The sequence below is a fragment of the Drosophila virilis genome, chromosome 2, assembly GCF_030788295.1.
Source record: "Drosophila virilis strain 15010-1051.87 chromosome 2, Dvir_AGI_RSII-ME, whole genome shotgun sequence".
In the NCBI taxonomy this organism is placed as follows: Eukaryota; Metazoa; Arthropoda; class Insecta; order Diptera; family Drosophilidae; genus Drosophila; species Drosophila virilis.
Window position 1 is genome coordinate 11,758,842 of NC_091544.1, and position 17,903 is coordinate 11,776,744.

The window sequence follows — 17,903 nt, forward strand, 5'->3', positions numbered from 1 at the left end:
AAACAGAGTAGCTGTTCAAACATTAGCACATACATAGGACAACTCCATCAAAATTCGTCAGTAAAAACATTCCGGCAGCAAGCAACACGTTGTGTGCTCATAAAAACAATTAATTAACAGCATTTAGTGCGCGCAGACAGAAAACGCAGCGGACATACACAATTGCGTCGCCGCCGGTTTAAACAGTTTTTGTTGGTTGTAATTTTCGCTGTGCCTTCGCTTACAGTTTTGACGCTGATTTTCGATTGCTAAATTTCCATACGAGACACCAATTTAACCATTTCGCCTTGCCCCGCCACAACGCTTATCTGCTGCTGCTGTCACTGAACGTAAGTAAATAATTTATTTAAAAACTAAATTAGTGCCATTTCGAGTTGCCACATGGATTAAATAGTCTATTCTCCTCTTTTTTGCAGATAATATCGATCTGGCCAGTCAGTAAACTGTATGATTAAGATAGCTGTGCTGCTCTTTTGACGAGTGTTGGCAAAAATTACACGTTTCACAACACCTAGACACTTACTAAACACTAAACTCGTCTCTGTCACACACGCGCACTTTGGAACGTCAATCGTTTTGTCCGCTGTTAGTCATCGTGTCGGTCTCACTCACATCCGCTCGGCGCTTTGAACACCAAAAAATATCGCAGCCGTAGTTGTCGTCGGGGCGCCGTTCTACTCGCAGTGCTGCAATATTTCTAGACTGTAACCTCGGAGAAAAGCTGAGCAGAAAATAGCCAGAACACAGTGAAAATATAAAGCCTACCGCAGCTTTTGTGTTTCGTTTGGTTTTTCTATAGCATTTTTCAATAATTTACAATCAATTTCTCGTTTCGTGTAAATCGACAAAGAACAAAAAGTAATCGAAAAGCAAAAAAGAAACGTACAACAATACACACTCACCAACACAAACACCACACACACAAGAAAATCAAATTTCAATCAGAAAATGGCGTTAAAAAGAATCAATAAGGTATGTGAAAAAAAAAAACGATGAAAATAATCAAATCAAATTGTACAAAGCATTTTGGCATTAGCATGCATTTCAAAAGTGCAAGTTTCGATTTGTACCAGCAAAAAATAGAAAAGAAAAAAAAATGTGAAAATTTCTTGTGCGACAAAAAAAAAATTTATGCAAGAAATGTGAAACGTAGGAACGACAACGGCAATGTACAAAGAAAAGAAAGACAAAAAAAAAAAAAAAATACCGAACCGAACCGAATACGTGAGCGAAAGAAAACGTGCAAAAAGCAAAAGAAGCATAAGGAAAAATGGGCGATGACGACGTGCATTAATTACAACTTAAACTAAAAGAGAAACAAGTTTTAGGCTTAGTTTTTAGTTGATGATTGACGTAAAAGCTAACAATTTAGAGCTTGAGCTTTTTATGGGATTCTAATTAGAACTGGCTGGACATCTATCCTGTGACTGTGTGTGTGTGTATGTGTGCTGGGCAAGGCGACAGGCAACGTGTACGGCCATTTGTATTAGTCGTTGTTTCCGTTACACAGTAAATGTGTGCCTACGAGTGCAGTTGTGCGGGTGGTTGTGTGTGTGTGCGTTTGTGTGCATGTGCATGCATTCAAGCCGGGCACCTGGTCAACACCGCCGTCATCTGGGCTGCTTTTGGCCAGCAGAGACTCAGCGCCGCGCTCGGGCTACGTTGTGTTACCCAATACACGCTGCTGTATTTATATATACGTATATATATATACATTTATATATGTGTGTATTGCAGGGCACTCACACGCGCTTATGCTTTTGTGTGTGCGAGTGTGTGTGTGTGTTGTTGGTGCCAGCGCCACAGAAAGATCCAGCAAAAAATAAAACACGGCGAATACATGAAGTAAAAGCGTATAAAATTAACCTAACCTTACTTTTTGCGCTGATAATTCAGAAATAGTGCTGCCTGCCTGCCTCTATATATACACAAGCATATGTATGTATGTATATACGCATATACGTATGTATGTATGCACATTGCATCAATGTGCCGACTGTGTATGTGTGTGTGTGTGTGTGTGAAAGCAAGTAAATTTCAATAATTATTTTTGCAGTGACTAACTGCTAAAAGTTCCTCGCTTCTAACTGTCCTTATTGCCAATGGGCCAACCCGAATGCATTTAATATTCAAGCAATTTAACGTGCATTACAGTCGCATGTTAATTTTCATTGGAATTTCTGTTGTAGTGTCCGTTCGTTAAGAGTTGCCCCATCTGCTGCTGTTGCTTTTGACTCGCTCGCTCTCAAGGGAACGGCGAGTCACCATTTTTTTCGCATTGAAGCTAGCTTACAATATTCATATTTATGCTTTAACTGTTCGCAAATAGTCTATTATATTTCTATTATAAGCGATTTAGTATAAAAGTCGACAATTACAGTTCGATTTGAGTGCGGCCGGTTCGCCGTCGTAGCCCCCATCAACACACGCACACACACACACACACACACACACATACACATACACGCATACACTATATGCATTTGGAGTCTTTGCACAGTCACAGCCAGCGCACAGCAGTATATTAAGTTTGCCATCTCGCTCGCACACCCCCATGAGACGCCCAAAGAGCGCTGGTTAATGTCAGCGGCAGCTGCTAGCTCATTTGGTCATACACAGTGTTTGGCTCTTTCTTGCGCGCTGATGTTAAGCGAATGGGGCAGTGCTAAGAGGGTGTCTGCGTGTGCGTGCGCGCGTGGCTGTGTGTGTGTGCGATGGCAACTAAGTGTAGTGTTGAAAAACACTGCGACATGTTGAGCACCAATAATTACTATAAAAATATAATTTAACATAATTTAAATTTAAATATTGTATGCGACAGTAAAATATGTAAATTGTTGCTAATAAGCCATACACGCAAGCAGCATCTATATATATATATATATACACGAGTATACATATGCTTGTGTATGGTGTGTGAATGTCTGCGCTTGTGTTGGAGGGGGTCTGCTGACTGCTCGAGCAACAAAAGCAGCGACGCTGACGTTGACGTCTGCAGCGTCACGAAACGCGAGCGTCATGGCCATTGAATTTTTCCTTTGGTGCTGCTGTTTTTGTTATAAACTTTGATACGTATTTAAATGAAATGAAAACGAAATGCTACTGAAAATGAGGAAGAGCCGAGCCAGTAATGCTAAATGAATTAATGTTAATTTTATTTCTTGTATTTGTATCTTTATGTAATGTGTTGCTGCCCCACCCCCTCCTTCCATACAACCAACAACTTACAATTAGCAGGAAACTGTTTTGGTTTCCCCCTCCCCTCTCTTTCGCACTTGTCTCTAGCATAGCCAAGGTTTCGCTGATTGAGCTGTTTGTTGTCGTTGTCGTTGTCGTTGTCGTCGTTGTCAGTTGGCCTGAATTGCCAAAAATGAATTGTACAAATACAACAAAGGAAAGAAAAGACGATGCCCGCTGTTTCAAGCCGAACTCTCCTCTGCTCTCTCTCTCTCTCTCTCTCACTCGCGCTCGTCGATCAATCCATGGCTCTGTGTCTGTGTGTCTGTTTACTTGTGTGCGAGTGACCGTTAGTTTGTTATTATTTGAATTATAAAGCAATACTCTATCACTTGTCACCGCGTCTTTGTTGGAAATACATGAGTCATTCCGTCGGCCGCTGCGACTGCGGCCGCATTGAAAGCCCCCTCGAACTTGGCGTTCGCGTCTGACGTTCGTTTTGTAACACTTTTCTTATGCCTTTCTTTTCGTTTGTTGTTTGTTGTAACTATTTTTTGCTCAACAGGTACTAGCTGAAGAGTGCGTGGCAGTACCTGAACCAAAAATAAAATGTATAAATATAAAAAGCAAATATGTCAACTGCAGATATTTTTGAAATGCGCCACATTTCTTTTGCGTATTTCTTACGTCGTCCGATATTTTTACGTACGTCAAAAGGAACCCAGACAACCACAACAAAAACAACAACAGCTATTAAAGATGATGCTGCGACTGCGACTGAAGCAGCGACTGCGACTGCGACTGCGATTGAGCCAGTCATCTTTTAAACTTCTTACCCCCCTCCTCCACTTAATGTGCCCCCCTTGGCATGTTTTGTGCCAAGGCTCTCGTTTTGCTACCTTCCGCACATCTTTTTTTTTCTGTGTGCGTTTTGTTTTTTTTTTTTTTGTTCTTATATTTTGCCGGTTTACTTTACACCTATTTGTGCGCCCCAAGTTGGCAGCTGTGCTGCTGGGTACATTGTCGGGGAGTGTGGGCAGGGGCAACAGCCGCTCAGCTGTGTGCGTGCGACTGACAGAAAAAGCGAGAGAGACAGCGAGCGCGGAGCGGGTGGGTGGGAGAGCGGGAGAGCGAGAGCAAGCAGCGTGCTGCGCGCTGTTCTGTGCTGTCTTTTGGTTCGGGCCAACGAACTTGCCTTTCGCGTCATTTGATGCGAACAACAATTTTCATATTTCTCTTATTGAAATGCTTTTGAATATTACTGCATTAAAATGCAAGTAGATATAGATATATATAAGTATATATTAAAAGAGTCAAAAAAAAAAAAAAAAAAAAACAAGGAATTTGATTGTTCTTAAGAAATGCGCATTATAATATAATATAATTACTGTATAAATATTCTATGTTTGCATTCTTAAGTAGAGTAAAGCTCTTGAAACAGTGGTTGTTGGAGTCCATTTTCCCTGTTATTTTCTTTTGAGTTTCTTCATGCGGTCACAAAAACGGGAAGCATAGTTGACCGCTCGCGGGATCATTCTATGTTTTTTGTGTTTCCTTTCTTTTCTTTTATAAAAAAAAGGACATTTCTAGCGCATTTTACTAATCTATTGTTTTTTTTTTGTTCTTTTCGACAGGAACTGCAAGATCTGGGCAGAGATCCACCTGCACAATGTTCAGCTGGACCAGTTGGAGATGATTGTGAGTATAACGGCAAAAGACGCCCCAACGCCTCGCCTCGCCACGCCCCGCCTCTTCCAGCCCATCTATCGATCAGCACACTAAGCATTATGTAACTGTGCCAATGCGTAGATTTCTACCCTCTGCTTCCTCTTCTTCGACTCGCTCTCTTTGAGCTTTTTATAAATAGTTCACGCCGCGCTCTCTTCACAGACAAGTTAGCTTTTGATCTGATTCGTCACGTCATAACTTGCAGAACGTGACTTGGCAGTTTTTCGCACATATGTACATGTATATTTAAGTATACTATTTATTTCTACTCTACAGTAGTCTCTCGCAAATTAGAAACGCAAATCGAGCAACTTGTAAGAATTTTAAATTCTAATTTAAAAGATGTCTATAGGCCAAGTTTATAAGTTATTCACTGCGGTTCTTCTATTCGAGCGACTACTGTGCCTATTTCTCAACACGCGTCTCTATTTCTGGTCTTTCTGACTCGTTGCAATTTCTGATTTCAATTTCATGTTAACGCGTGCTTTTTTACTGTTATACAGTTACTGTTAATTCTGCACTCGCACAAACATTGGTCCGCTATAAATATACATATGTGTGCGTGCGCGTGTGTTTAAGCCAGCTTCGCTTGCTATAGAGGTCATCTGAATGACGTCACTTAAAAGTGAAATCGTGTAATTAAAGGTGGTTTATTTTTTGAGGTCGCCTTTGGCTGCCTGGGTAGACGTGTGAGTAATACATAGAGTTGAATTGAGGCATCATGCGAGTAGTGAATGTTAATTTAACAGCTGTTAAACAGAAATGTAAAGAACGGTTGCTAAAACTGTTAACTTTTGTTATATAAAGCTACTGATAAAAAGAGCTTAAAGAAAGCTATAAAGTACATTATAATATAGCTTTTTCTTATCTCCTGTTACATTTACAAACTTCACATTCTGCGATTCCATAAGACTGTGTCAGTTATCGATAACATACGAATAGCAAAAGTTCCGCTTCTTCAAATAGATGATAGCAGATTATCGGATTCCAAAGGTCAACTAAAACGGTCTCGAAATAGAAACTGTTATATCAGCCTTTTGTAAGAATGATACTTACATATTTTCCACAGCATCGATACGAATTTCGTTACATCAACGGGGCGAATTCCAACGCTTTTTTGCAAATGTGAAGAATGTGGTTTCTTATGAGAAAACATTACAGGCAACATACTTCACATTCGCAAAGAATGTTACATTCGCAAGAAATAAAAGGAAAGTCAATAATGGAATTTGACTACAAGAGACTAATTAAATGAGTTTAGTTAGTAGAGGTTTTTAGAATTGACATATAACATAGTTACGAATGTAATCGAAAAATTCATATGACGTTAAATTTCTTTTGCTTTATATGGGTTTAAATAAAAATCAAGTTTCGATAGCGAGCGATCACTGTACCAGAGAAGACAAAGAGGCGAATTACAAAGTAAAATGCAAACATCAATTAGGTATTTCTTACTAATTTCTATTGATTCACATAGACAGAAAATATGCCTAAATAGTTCCGGGCCTGTCTTGTGCTGATAACAATGCCAAAGCTGCATTAAGAATTGCTCTACATGCATAATCAGCATTATTAGCACAGATAATAAGATAACCCATTTATGTATATATTTTATCAGTTATAAAACAGTCGCATCCATGTCATGAACAGTTAACAGTTAAACGCCGCGCTTCCGCCGTGCTGTGCTGCTCTTATCAGCGCACCGCTATCAGCGCGGGCAGTTAATGTGTATAAGAAATTACGTGGAGATAACCAATTACAGTCGTACTCTGCGCGTAGACCGTAGACTCCAACAAAGAAAAATCACACTTACGCAAAATGTTGCTGCCCACAATTGTTATCGATAATCGAAGCGATATATATATAAATGTATCGATGCCTGCATAAGCGACTCGTTTTGTGGCGAAACTCCCAACTCGATTCTATAAATGAAATTACTGTAATTGTATTGCAAACATTCACGCGCATTACCCCTCCCCTACCCTGCCCAACTCATCCCACCTCACCTCCCCACTTTCTAGCTGGCATGGGTCGGCCCAGTTCTCAGCCCAAAAGCTGCTCGGGCTGAGTGTGACATTGAGCAAGTAGCTTCGCAATAGCCTTGGACAATGGGTGCGAGCGGGACGGCAAGTTCTCTTTGTGCTGCCAGCGTCAGCTGCAACGTCGCTGCCAGCAGTCGGTGCCAAGGCTCTTTGGCAATTGTTTGTTTTTGTTCTTTTCGCTTAACTCTTGTGCTAACTGCGGCTGCTGCTGCGACGGCGGCGGCGCTGCCGTCGGCGGCGGGGGGTTATCGCTGAGAGAGCATGCGAACCGAACAGCAGAGAGCAAAGAATGAGCAATTGCATTAGTTTAACTGTTTAGTTTTTACAGCTTTAATAATCATCCCTTTTCTCCACCTTTATGCTAATCTGTGGCTTGGCGTGGCATCGGCTGAGATATGCTTATTATGTTATATATAACTTAAACCTTCTCTTCTTTCTATTTACAGTATTTCACTGGCAAGCTACAATAATGGGCCCGGTAAGCTGACAACTCTGCATCTCTCTTTGGTTTACAATTGAGAGTTTGTGATGTTGGTTTGGTTCAGAGAGTGCTAGACAACCTTCTCTTTAGAGGATCTTTTAAGACAGTATCGATACCGAAGCGATACATACCGTTATTCAACTGCGTAGAGTCTGTTTCAAGCAGTTGAAATCACTCCCAACGTTTTAGTATCTAATGTAGTTATTCGTTGAGCAACATAATTTTCCTAGCTAAATTGGGCAAATTTAGCTTTATAGTACAAAAAATACAGTAAGATACTTTATGGATTGCTAAAGCCTAAAGTCCTAGCTCAAACTAAATGTATTAGTGTAGTCTGTGTAGTCTGAAGCTATTGCGGGTTTTTTCTTAAGTTTAGAGGCGCATTGAATGGCTTTTTAACTTACTCAGTTTAAGATCAGCATAGATAAATGTCGAGATAAAATATGGAACTGTTTTCAGACATTGCTTTCGTAAAGTCTCTGTGAAAGATTCTTTCTGGTATCGATAAAAGATAATGTTCAAAGTATTTGAGAGGCAACTCGAACTTATCCAACTCCAAGTTCCAAGCCAACAATTGTTTGTCTTTTATTTTGATATATTCCAATACTAATTAGTGTTAATTTTTGTTTTAAACATATTCACAGCCGGACAGCCCTTACCAAGGAGGTGTATTTTTCTTAACTATACATTTTCCAACAGACTATCCTTTTAAGCCACCGAAAGTGGCCTTTACAACACGCATATACCATCCAAACATTAACAGCAATGGATCTATTTGCCTCGATATATTAAGATCTCAGTGGTCGCCAGCATTAACTATTTCAAAAGGTAAGCGAAATCGCTTTAGATATATATGTATATATGTATGTGGATTTGTTAACATGTTTTGTTTTTCTCTTTCGATTGCAGTCTTATTATCAATTTGCTCTCTACTCTGTGATCCCAATCCAGATGATCCGCTTGTTCCAGAGATTGCCAGAATATATAAAACCGATCGGGAAAAATACAATGAGCTGGCACGGGAGTGGACTAGAAAGTATGCTATGTGATGCGTTCCAGATTGCAGCAACAACAGTCCAACAATAACAACAGCAACAACAACAACAACAAAAACAACATCAGCAACAACAATAACAAAATTAGCAACAGCAAATAAAACATCAACAACAGCAACAGCAGACACAACAGCAACAACAGCAAAAACAACAACAGCAACAAAGATAACATTTAACAATAGTTACAACAGCTGCACACTCCCCGGCAACAGCTTCAGCTCCAGCTCCAGCTCCAGCTCCAGCTCTAGCTCTAATAAGAACGCCAACAACAATATCAAAAGGAGCTGCGGCTGCAGCAGCAACAGCAACAACAACAGCAACAAGAACAGTAACAGCAACAACAACAACAGCAGCAGCAGCAGCAACGAGTGGAACGGAGGCAAAGTACCAACAGCAACAATAACAGCAGCAGCAACAGTAACAGTAACAGCAACCGTAACAGTAACAGTTACTGCTAACAGCAACTGTCAAATTGCCGCCATCAAGTTTATTTGGCCGAGAAAACCGCAGTAGCAGCAGCAGCAGCAGCAGCAGCAGCAGCAGTAGCAGCAGCAGCAGCATGATGAGAAAATAATTTAATAATAATTACTGAAAACAAAAAGAATTATGTAAGCATAAACATTTAAAGCGAGAAAGCTACCAACAACACAGCATCCCACACATAATAAGTTTAAAAACAAAACTACAAATAAAGATCAGCTGGAAAATTATTATTATTATTATATTATATTTAAAGAACCGGAAAAATAAAAATTACAAAAATTCAATTCTCTATCACGATATCGATATCGATTGTATCGATTATATTGAAAATGATATTCCCTTTTGTCCTACGTCCTCCTACACTTGAAGAAATACCAAACGCTCCATCTATTATATCTATAAATCAAATGAAATTACAATTGTAGTACTTTTTGCGATAAGAACAATGACGTTTTCTCGATATAAGATTGAATTTAACGATTTTGGTTCTTGAAAAGGCAACACTGTGGAAAAGAGAGCTGCACAAGTTTTTTATTAAGTAGGGCTTTAATGAAATATTAAATAATTACAATTCGCATGGGATGTAAATCAAACTTAATACCACTGACTACTTTTGTTAAGAACTCTATATCCCACATAGAAACAACTTTAAAGACGTATACATAATTCCAATCACTAATTAGAGAAGCTTATAGATCCGTTTCTTAATATTGCGAAAACAATCCAAAATTTATAATGTTCCACTCGACTTTGTTTCTATTCATAAGCTGAGCTCGTTTAATTTACTATGCTTAAGCGAGCTATATTAAATTACAATAGCGAAACCCGATGTATGATATAATATTCTGATATTAAGTCACTTAAATATTTCTTATATCTAACTCAATTTCCGACGGAATGCTTAAAATTGAATGTACTTATGTACGTATGTGTTCCGAAATACGTTTTGTTCCTAAAGTAGAAAAATCTATAAAGTAGCTTGATGGGATTTCTTTAGATACATTTAAAGGGAAAAACTTCTCAACATTTTGAAACTGAAATTGTGACTGATTATTCCGATTAATATTCCGATAAGAATATGATTTGGATCGTTAATTATGGAAGAACTCCATCAACATATCTATATAGAAATGTTTATATTCGAAGTTTCATCAGGATACAGGAAGAATCCAGATCATCTAACTTTGGTCGTTCCGATCTGCAATATATATATACATTGTGTGATTAGAAATCTGTAATTAGGCATGTTACACATTTCGTATCGTATAATATACTAGAAAGTATACGAATCGGTCAATGTGAAGGGCATAGGAATTTGCGCCCTGTACGAATGTGTACGGCAGCCACTGTAAATAATCTGAAAGGACGGTCATTGGGCATAAAAGAAATTTGATCAATGGCTTAACATACGCACAAAAAATACACACATACACTGAAAACAGAGACACGCATGAGGAATGTATGCTCTTTCAGAAGCTGGCAACAGCTACAGCATGTTAAATAAACATTTAATCAATTCTGAGACTCAATTAATAAACAGCGCTGTACGTCGAAGCCAAAGTTGACGTTGACTGCGCTGCGCTGCGCCGCACTTTTGTGAAGCTTTTTTGTCGGCTTTACCGATTCACGATAAAGCCATATAAATATGTATACATATATAGGAAGGTGAGCGCAAATTGTCGCTCCCTCTGAACATTGTGTCACAGCATTTGTGAATTCAACTGCCAGCAAAGCTTAAGATTGTGACGTCACGTTTAGGACTCTCCCACGAACGAAACGCGGAACTGTGCAAATGCGCGCTCTGCAGACCTTGCCAACGATCAGAGCGCCTTTCGCAACTCTCTCTTCACGTTACTCTCCACATCGCTCACCGCGTTCGACCGGTGTTCGTGTTAGTGTGCGTTGCTTGGGGCCCAATCTTTGGCAAGTTGCCCGCCTCAGTCGCTGCAGTCTTCAGTTGACTTTCAGCTGTCTCGCGAGTCGCTCGTGCGTGTGTCGCCAAGTGAAATTTCTTGTTCTGTTTGGGCGACTTGAACAGAAAGTATGTACATACATCCATAAATATGTGCTCACATGCTGAATGCAGATGTACACATGTATGTGTGTATGTAAATACGTACATACATACATATGTATATGCAATTAAATGTGCATAAATCAATATCAATTGAAGTTCGCCAAGTGTTAGAAAGAAAACAAAAAAAAAAATTAAAGTAGATTTTAAATAAATTTAACGTTGATTGCCTTCGCACGTGCATTAAAAGGCCAAAGCCAGACAACAAAAGTATATTTACATAAAATTTGGTTATGCAAACAGTTCCAATAAGAAGAGAAATTTATGTTAGTCTCTGCTCACGTGTATTTATAATCTATTTATATGTATATGTATCTATTGGCGTAAATATGTGCATATATTTCTATATGCATACTTAGATATGCATTATTGCATTTGTAAGAATTGCGTTTTAGAAATTTTCGGGTTCTCATTAAACTGCAGCTCAGAGGGCGGCGATCGGGTTCAATATTGTAATGCGCCTCACTTGACAACACGGGCACGCACACACACACACACACACACACACACACACACACACACACACAAGCACGCACGCGCACACACACACACGCGCACACAAACGTTTAGCTCTTCGATTCCCGAAACATCAGTTGCCAGATTTTTTGTTTAGAGACCTGCCTCGATTTTCACACTATTCCGCGAATGGCGACAGAGACGCAGCCGGTCTCAGGCCAGCTTTGTTAAGCTTAAAAATAACTTATAAAGTATGCATGTATATTTAATCTGCCTCTTACCTGTTAGCCTGAAACAAGATGAGTCCACGCCCACACGAGAGCCTGGCGGCAGCACAAATTCTGTCCGATCTGGAGCTGAGCAGCGCAACAACATCGTGCTATAATCGCAAAGTGTTAAAGGATGATGATAACTGGGTGAGTAGCCAGCGCACTGATAAGAAATTACAACAACAAAAGACCGTGCAGCACGTGTACTGCGAATTGAATACCAAAGCGAGATGTTCACGGAGAGAGCTCAACTTGCACACACACACACACACACATACACACGCGCGCGAGTTGAGCTTCCAAATGGAGTCAAGGTCAATAATGGGTGTCTGTTGCCGATCATTGTGCGCTTACATAATGCACATACCTGCACATATACATATATACATACATATTTACATGCTTGCCTATGTATGTGTGTATTTATGTACTTTTGTCTCGAAGGGCATTGCGAAAGTTTCATTCGCGCAGATTTCCTCAAGTTCAGTCGAACTTGAAACTGGTTTTGGGTTTTTGTTTATGTTGCACCAAGAAAACAAAATAACAACAACATGAAGAAGAAGCAGCCATGCATTTGTGTCATGTCGCATAAGCTTGTAGGCTTACGCACTTGTTGCTATTTGGTTATATAATTGGGAGGAGGAGGCTGGAACAAAAAAATGAAAAAAAACTTACACAACAAATAAACGCCAAAGCCGGCTTAACGAAAGTTCGCATAACTCTCAATTCAAAGCGTTGCTCAAGCTTACACGCTTGCTCTCTCTCTCGCTCTCTCGCTCTCTCTGTTTCTCCCGCTCTCTCGCACCTTATGGGCTGTAACGTCGCGCGTTGAGCTTTCGCGCAAAGCTTTTTTTTTTTTGGATAACTTGGTATGCAGTGCATTTGGTTGGTTTTAGTTTCGTTCAAGTTATTGAACGAAACAGTTGATAAAAGTTTGCAGTTCAAAACCAAACGATAAACAGTTTCGAAATTTAAACTATAAACTATGCATATTGCATATGTATAGCAACAAATATCAAAATCAAATACAAAAGCAAAACGTTAGCCACACTTAAAACCATTTACAACGAGTGATTGAATATGGAAACCACAGTTATAACAACCACAACAACAACCACAACAGAACTGAAACGCAATGGGCGCAGCAGCAACATAAAGAAAAATGTAAGATACTACATATAGCCACATCCAAGTTTGTACAGATACCCATTAAAGCCCTAGTGCTCAGACTCAGCAAACATTACGAAACTAAGTACGTCAATGTCTAAATTGAAAGCGCATCCTGTTTATCGATGACTCGCTATTCGAATCTGTTTGCTCGGTCAACAATGCAAATGCATTGATTTTTAGCTTTAATTTGTTTTTTTTTTTCGCAATTTGTATTTTATTTACTTTATGTTGTTCATGCTTAAATATCTGATAATGCACTTTGCAAAGCTACTCAATCAGCTGCTGGCTGTGCTTACCTGGAAAACAGGCGTCAGGGCAGACGCTCAACAAAATGTTAGTAAAATCATTTAGCCAGAAATAACGTATATATATATATATATATATATTTGTATGTGGGTAAATATTGAAACTTGATGTGATGTTGGGGCTCGAGTGTTAATTTAGCTGGAAGCGCTGTAAATTTAACAGTTGGTTTAGTTTTTCGGCAACAGAATTGAATTATTTTACTAGAACAAAATACAAAAGTAATAAAAAATAGCACGAGTTTCCCTAGTTTGCCTTAAAAGTGAGCCTCTGCAATTTAACAGCTGCGTGTGTGTGTGTGCTAACATTTCTCATTGGGTGTCGTTTCTTAACAGTTAACAGGCTCGTGCCGTCTCAGCTTACGCATAAACAAGTGCAAAAAGCTTTTGAAAGCATTTCGAGAATGCAAAAGCCACATTTGTAAATGTAAACAAAACGTCATCAACCTGTTACAGCGCATTCACACACACACGCGCACGCACACAAATGTGCCGAGAAAAGCACACACACACACACGCACACACACACACACACGCACGTGCACATGCAGCTGTTGTTTGTTGTTGTTGTTTTATTTGCATTGCATTGGAAACTGGATAAACTAATGAAAGAGTCAAGCCCCCACTTTATTTTGTTATTGTGCATCTATTTATGGGGCTCGTCGCAGTTGTTGTTTTGTTTTTTTGTCGTAATTGCAACTATTTTAGAAGAATTTAGAATAAACTTGAATTAGATAAAAAGTTAATTTGCAGCCAAGATTAAAAGAGAAGCCGGAAGCTTCAAGCGCATGCAAATTGTGCTGGTTAACTTTGAACCATGGCTCATCAATAATTTTTGCAACGTCGCGTCTCTGCTCTACTCTTTCAGCTCGATGGTCAACTGACTACGGAACTCGCTACGGATGCCGCTCATCAGTTTCCGGCTAATGAGGAGCCGAACGTGCTGGGACATGGCCCGGACTTTGACGACAAGTTGGCCAACTTCAAATGGCTGTGCAACTTTGATGATGTGAGTGCCGCGCGGATGCCCTTTCAGTCTAACAATCTAACCAACTCGCTGCCATTTTGATTGACCAAGTGCCAGCTGAGCTAACCCCCTCCCAGATTCCCCTCGCAGTGCAACAGGCCAGCGCTGCGAAGGCCAAAAAAGGCGAGCTAAACACAACCTTCTTATTTATTATTATTTTTGCCATTTAATTTACATTTATTCAACTCTTTGGTTTATTGCTATTGCCAGATACATTTGTGTATCTGTCAGATACTATCTTCAGCCAGCTAGCTTCATATTTGCTGTGTGTGCCCAAACTATTTGCGAGTGCGTGCTGTAAATGGCCAAAACGCCGAGCAATGCAAAACGTGGCAACAATTGCCAAATAGCCGTAATACAAATAGGCACGAAAACGACAGCATAACAAAATAACAACAGCCCCAACAAACTAAATCAAGGTCGATTTTATTATTAACCAAAACCAAAAGAAACAGAGAGAGGGAAAGAGAAAGAGAGAGAAAGAGAGAAACCCGTGCAGATAAACCTTGCAAAAGAAGACGCTGCATTTCTCTGCCTTGCTCTATATGAAATGATATATACCTACAGTTAGATAGATTTTGATTATGATAGTTATGTTTTTAAATTGTTAACTCTTTTACGAGTTTAACTGTAGACAATAAAAAGAAGATTCGTCGCATGCTTCAAACCAGCTGCTCGGTTCTAGGCGTGATTAGTCCTTGTCTCTTGCCCTTGGTTTCGATTTGAACCTTTCCTTGTCGCATTGGTTTCTTTCCAATTTAAAAATGTATACAGTTCAGTTCAGGTTTCATTTGATTTGATTTATACTTAGATTGGCTGCATAAGTAAGATACTCGAAAAGCCGAGGGTTCGAACCGGTGAAGCTTAAAAGCGTGGCTTCAGATATCAAGTTTAAGATCTTAGATCTGTTTTATTTAAAAAGTAAATTGTTTTAAATTTAATAATATTATTTTTATTAGCATATTATTTTGGGTTAAACTAACTAGCTGTCGCCTTGCCAGGGACTCGAACGCGCAGTTGAACGATTCTAGCACGAAAGGGTGTACGAGCTTCGTGGGGCGTCTAAAAACAATTTGAAGACATTTGCTTGTTAATGAACATTTAATTCATTTGCTGTATTTGCGTAATTGAGACTTTGGCCATTTAAATTTGGCGCGTGGCCAGCGAAGCAAAAGCGTTTGCCCCTGCAATCTTCGTGTTTGTATTGTTTTTTTCAATTCAAAATGCATTCGATGTTTGGCTTGGCCATGCAATACCATAAAAAACTAACGAGCCTTTGATCATTTCTCTGACACAGGCGCCAAGTCATTTGAAGTTCAATCCGTATATACGACGTGGCTATCGCACATTCCTATCCAACAAGCTGTGCCTGCAGAGCATTTTCTGGTGGACTAATGAGACGGTGAGTTAAATTCCTAAATTCCTTGCAAAAGCTCTACAAAGAATAAAAGGCTCAATGAACGTAAGGTGGGTGAGCTTTAGGTGCACTTTGAGCTTTAAGTGAGCTTATTGCTGGTTGCTTATATATTAAAGCTTTTTTGTGTGTGTCTGTTCTTTCAGGCTTGTTTCTTTTATATAGTCCAATATCTTATTTGTTTTTAGTTACTTGATCGAGCTTTAAGAAAGCTTCAGAGCGTATAGCTAAAAGTATTAAAGCTTTAATATTCTACCCACCTTATTTTAAATAGCTTTTTGCATATTTCTAAATTTCAGCCATTTGCTGGAGCTCTAAGCCTTAACAACTATACCAACAGAGCTTTAATATACTATCAATAATGTTGAAGCAGGTTTTAATGTGTTTTATTGTAAATTATAACTATTTATGGAAGCTTTAAGCAGTAAAGGAATTTTTGGCATGGCCAAGCTAAATGTTAGCATATAGAACTTATCTTCTTATTATTAATTTACTTTTCAATTCGCCAACAGATCAATATCTGGAGTCATTTGGCTGGTTGCATTCTGTTCATCGGGCTGACAATCTTCGACCTGCAATTTCTGCGCCAGCATGCAGAGTTTACTGATCAGGTGCTTGTGGTCTGTTTGCTGGTCTGCTTCTGTCTGTGCATGCTGATGTCGGCCATATATCATATATTCTCCTGCAAGTCGGAGGAGCATTACGAGCTCTTTCTATCTGTGGATTTTCTGGGCATATCCCTCTCGCTGGTGGCCATCTACATAAGTGGCATGTACTATGCCTTCTGGTGCCATACGGTATGTAGTTGCCCGTTCATGATTGTATATCTCAACTCAATGTATTCGTCTTTAGTTTCTGCGCACAATATACTCTACCATTGCGCTGGGCATGTTTGGCCTGGCCATTGCCGTGCAGATACCCCAGCTGAATGTCTCCATGAATGGCAAGGTGGCTGTGCTCCTGCTGTGGTCCGCATATGGCATACTGCCGCTGGGCCACTGGGCGGTGGCCATGGGCGGGCTGGAGAACGAGCTGGTCGGCCTGATGGTGCCGCGGATTGTGGTCATGTATCTGCTGTGCCTGGTGGCCTTTGTGTTCTATGCCGCCAAAATACCCGAGCGTTGGCTCACCGGCAAAGTGGACTTTGTCGGCCACTCGCACAACTGGTGGCATCTGATCATTGTGGCCGCCTTTTACCACTGGCACAATACGGGCCTCGTCTATGCCGAGTACCGTCTCAACAATGGCTGCAGCGCTGGCCCGGTTCTATCCTGAGTTTCCACTCTGTGGACTGGTAATGTCCATTGTAAATAGTCTAGATGCACTAAGTTTTAACTAATATTTAGTTGTAGCTGTTGAGAGATATATTGTTAATTTATACACTTACACACACACACACACACAAACACACACAGACATATACACATAGACTAATGCGTGTGTGTAATAAGGGTTTCCAGTTAGTGTACTTATTACAATAATCGAGTGAACTGTGAAGTTGGTTTTTTATTAATGGCCATGAAGAAACGTGAATCTGGTTGAAACTATTTTATATACACTTACAATTTGTTAATGCAAATATATTAAAGTACAAAAAAGTTATAAATAATTGGTGGATAAGGCTCTGTTCACGATGTATTCAAACACGTCGGGCGCAACCTTCTTTTTTTCTATATAATTTTGTACCCAAGTCGTAAACCAATGCTAAGCCATAAAGTTTCGTGCAGTACCTACTATGATTGGACGAAGGTTCTTGTATTTGCTGGGCTAGGTGTATATAACTAAGTAGATTTGTGTCTCGACTGTAATACTAAACTAAACGAAACTTTGTTTTTCCAAATCATAGGGTGTGTGTATTCGCTAGGCAGCTAGGTGTGTGTCTTCGCTAGGTCTTCTGCTAGCGATTAGCACAGTCTTAGTCTTGTTTTTGAAAATTTACCGTTAAATTATGTTAACTAGCCTTTGACTCGCGAAAAATGATTAAAATATTTTGAAATTTTTCTCACAACTAAACTTTTACCCTAACCTAGGCGTAGTTGCTGTTCATAATAAACACTTTGGGCCAATCGATGGGCAGGGCATCGCACAAATTACATTTAAAATTCAAATATTCATAAGTAAATTCATGACAAGTCGCCGCTGCACGTCTTGTGAAGCACTGCGCAACGTTCTTGTTGTTGTTGTTGCTGTTGTTGTTGTTGTTGTTGTTGCCAAACAAGATGGCG

At 39.7% G+C, this 17,903-nt stretch overlaps 2 protein-coding genes across 4 annotated transcripts; both read left to right on the forward strand.

The window, feature by feature from the left end:
• The first annotated feature begins 23 nt into the window (after nucleotides 1–23).
• eff (ubiquitin-conjugating enzyme E2 eff) lies at nucleotides 24–9,250 on the forward strand. Its single transcript, XM_002054071.4, has 6 exons — nucleotides 24–329; nucleotides 417–972; nucleotides 4,812–4,875; nucleotides 7,394–7,425; nucleotides 8,073–8,256; nucleotides 8,338–9,250. The coding sequence occupies exons 2-6, from the start codon at nucleotides 949–951 to the stop codon at nucleotides 8,475–8,477; spliced, it is 444 nt and encodes a 147-aa protein (XP_002054107.1). The 5' UTR covers nucleotides 24–329; nucleotides 417–948; the 3' UTR covers nucleotides 8,478–9,250.
• Nucleotides 9,251–10,906: 1,656 nt separating this feature from the next.
• LOC6630470 (progestin and adipoQ receptor family member 3) lies at nucleotides 10,907–17,175 on the forward strand. Of its 3 annotated transcripts, XM_015171530.3 has the most exons (7): nucleotides 10,907–11,007; nucleotides 11,785–11,912; nucleotides 13,203–13,268; nucleotides 14,106–14,246; nucleotides 15,562–15,666; nucleotides 16,191–16,475; nucleotides 16,531–17,175. In XM_015171530.3, the coding sequence occupies exons 2-7, from the start codon at nucleotides 11,796–11,798 to the stop codon at nucleotides 16,951–16,953; spliced, it is 1,137 nt and encodes a 378-aa protein (XP_015027016.1). In that variant the 5' UTR covers nucleotides 10,907–11,007; nucleotides 11,785–11,795; the 3' UTR covers nucleotides 16,954–17,175. The 3 variants fall into 3 exon arrangements, with proteins under 3 accessions (XP_015027016.1, XP_002054106.1, XP_015027015.1); XM_002054070.4 differs by lacking the exon at nucleotides 13,203–13,268 and having other exon boundaries at nucleotides 10,908–11,007; XM_015171529.3 differs by lacking the exons at nucleotides 10,907–11,007; nucleotides 11,785–11,912; nucleotides 13,203–13,268 and adding an exon at nucleotides 12,683–12,929.
• Nucleotides 17,176–17,903: the final 728 nt, after the last annotated feature.